The sequence below is a fragment of the Chenopodium quinoa genome, unplaced genomic scaffold, assembly GCF_001683475.1.
Source record: "Chenopodium quinoa cultivar QQ74 unplaced genomic scaffold, ASM168347v1, whole genome shotgun sequence".
Taxonomy (NCBI): Eukaryota; Viridiplantae; Streptophyta; class Magnoliopsida; order Caryophyllales; family Amaranthaceae; genus Chenopodium; species Chenopodium quinoa.
In genome coordinates, this window is record NW_018742577.1 from 1,571,941 (window position 1) to 1,574,664 (window position 2,724).

The 2,724-nt window shown below is 34.7% G+C and overlaps 1 protein-coding gene across 1 annotated transcript; it reads right to left on the reverse strand.

Moving 5' to 3' along the window:
- Nucleotides 1-1,315: 1,315 nt before the first annotated feature.
- Nucleotides 1,316-2,071, reverse strand: LOC110720685. The gene has a single exon (XM_021899738.1). The coding sequence runs from the start codon at nucleotides 2,069-2,071 to the stop codon at nucleotides 1,316-1,318; it is 756 nt and encodes a 251-aa protein (XP_021755430.1).
- Between the last annotated feature and the right edge of the window lie 653 nt (nucleotides 2,072-2,724).

Sequence of the window (2,724 nt, forward strand, 5' to 3'; positions counted from 1 at the left end):
AATTAAATGCCTAAACAAGGAGTAACGCTTCATCGATAACTGTAATTTCAGAGTCCAGTTTAATCATCTGGTTCTTCATCATCTCTAAACTATTTATGTTCTGTTGGCAGATAATCGAGTCAAGAGTAACATCAAAAACATCAAATTCATTGTATTCAAGTATGAACCAACGATGTAGGACAGCACCACGGACTAATAGATATCAAGGGCTATCGAGTTCACATCTTTCAACATGCTCTTAAAGTAACCGTCCTTGGTAGTTTGCTCTGCTTCCTAACCTTCCTTGATATTTTTCAAGGACTTATTGATCATCTTCCTGGAACTGTTTTGGGTGTTTAAGTATTGAACAATGTAATCCATTAGCAATATTAAGCTTGCTGCTACTCTTTCTCCTTAGTGCTGATTGTATTTCTTGCAGGCATTCCCTTGATTGTACAAACACATCCCTCGATATGCTACAAATATCGAAAAGCCTTAGAGATCCATCACAGACTTCTTCAACCCATTTTGAGTGTACATTTTGGGATATGGTTTGTTAATAAAGGGGCAGTTACGTTGAAGCAACTCATCAGCATTGGAGTACATATCTGAATGATTTGCTAACAAATCCCTGTAAGTCCATCATGATCCTAAGCAATTGCTGCATGCACATGAGTGTAAATGACACCTTATATCAGTTAGGCTTGCTAACAAAACATATTTAAAGAGATTAGAAGGGAAGGAACCTCAAGCCTTCTAAGAGTAATGTACAAGATCCAAAATGTAGGAGACCATGTAATATTATGCACGCCCTAACTACCAAGTTTTCTGAAGCTCTTGCAGACCATAGGAATCAATACAGCTAAATTATATATGAATACACGAGGCGATTCAATGTATACCTCCACATGGAATAGTTCCGACAATCACCTTCTACCAGTATTATTCAACCATATTGTTCTTAATTGGAAATAAAATAAAATGTATACACTGTTCCATTTCATCAGTTTTATTTTATTAATATTTCTTAAGGGAGAAAAAAAATATTCCCTGTGATTTCATATTAGATAACAGAGTTTTACTTAAGCAGTAAATAATGCATCTCATACCATCAGAATTTTTAACCCTTCAGTTTTTGTTATCTTCTTCTTCTTATTTAAGATTTCCTATGGAATATATGAAATAATGAACCTTAAGTTATCAGAAATCAATAAATAAATAAAGTTATGAGCTTGAAGAACACAAATGTAGAAGTAACTGTACGGATCGGAGTATATTCATATGTATAGAACTATCATTTACAGATCAAAATTTTTGTACAAGAACAAATTATGTTCTAGTTACTAAGAACATTTAGAAGAGTTGCTCTGGTTTTAACTAGATGCCTAAACAAGCATTCAAGGACTTCATCAATTTCTTGAATTTGTGACTCTAAGTTGACCAATTGTGACATATCAACATTTACTTTCTTTTTTTCTAGAGTAGCATCCACGGCATCAAATTCGCTGATGGATGCTGCTGCATTCTTCTTTGAGAAAGACCAGCTACTTTTTTGTGATCCGCCAATGAAGGACAACACGGACTTAAAGATATCAAGGGTTATTGTGTTAACATCTGTCAACTTGCTCTCAACTGCGTTATCCTTGGTAGTTTGCTCTGCATCCTTGATGTTTTTCAAGGACTTCTTGATAGTCTTCTTAGATGTTTTACGGGTTTTTAGGTATTCAACGACTTCATTGGTAATGTCAAGTTCACCACTACTCCTCCTTCGAAGAGCTGATTGTATATCTTGGATCCTATCCTTAGATAGTGCCAAGACATCTCGAGATGTGGAACAAATGTCAAGGAGTCTTAGAGATCCATCTAACACTTGTTGTACTGAAGATTGAGATACAGTCTTTTGATTTTGGGGAAGTTGAAGAAACTCTTCAACACACTTGTATAAATCATTAAGGCCGCTAAGTTTGCTGGTCAAGGATGAAGTAGAAGCAGCTTGAGATGAACTCAATCTGTTTAATTGTTGTTCCAACTGATCGGAAACTGGATGAGAGTTTGAGGGGAAACTGAAAGATCGGGTGTGGTGAGATGCCATTTTAGAGTATTTTTCTTTTAGTTTGTTCAAAGGCAAAGAAATGATAGAAGTTTTAATTTGATTTGTGAATTGTTCAGCCTTCTTTGCCTCTTTACATACTATTATGTAAAGAAGACAAATGGAATCTTAAAATAAATGAGACTGAATGATAAGATGCTCTTCATTGGGCTTGTTTCACGATGTCTCCGCCAACTAATGAATCGATCGATGATCATAATTAATACTTCGTTAATATTACACATTAAGAAAGAAGATTGGAAGGATTTTCTGTTATACCAACAACCAATACAGTATCTGCAAGATGTCTTAGTTTAAAATATCATCTGTCAAATATTTCTTCTGTGTTTTCGAACTCCCAACTTAACAGCTAATGTATTATATCTCCCATATTTCACTGAATACGTTCATGTGGTGAGCTTAATTTATATATATCGGTCCAACATTCGATGTCACACGCTACACCCTGTATGTTCATCATAAGACTAAGCAACAGCTGCACACGAGTGTAAATGACCATATTATTAATGATTCTTATCTTGAATGATTTTAAAATACATTGAAGTAGTTGGTATTGTAAGAAAAGGAACGTAAACCAAATAAAAAAAAACTAAGAAATTGTGTATAAGATCCAAAATTGAAGGCAACTGCCTGAT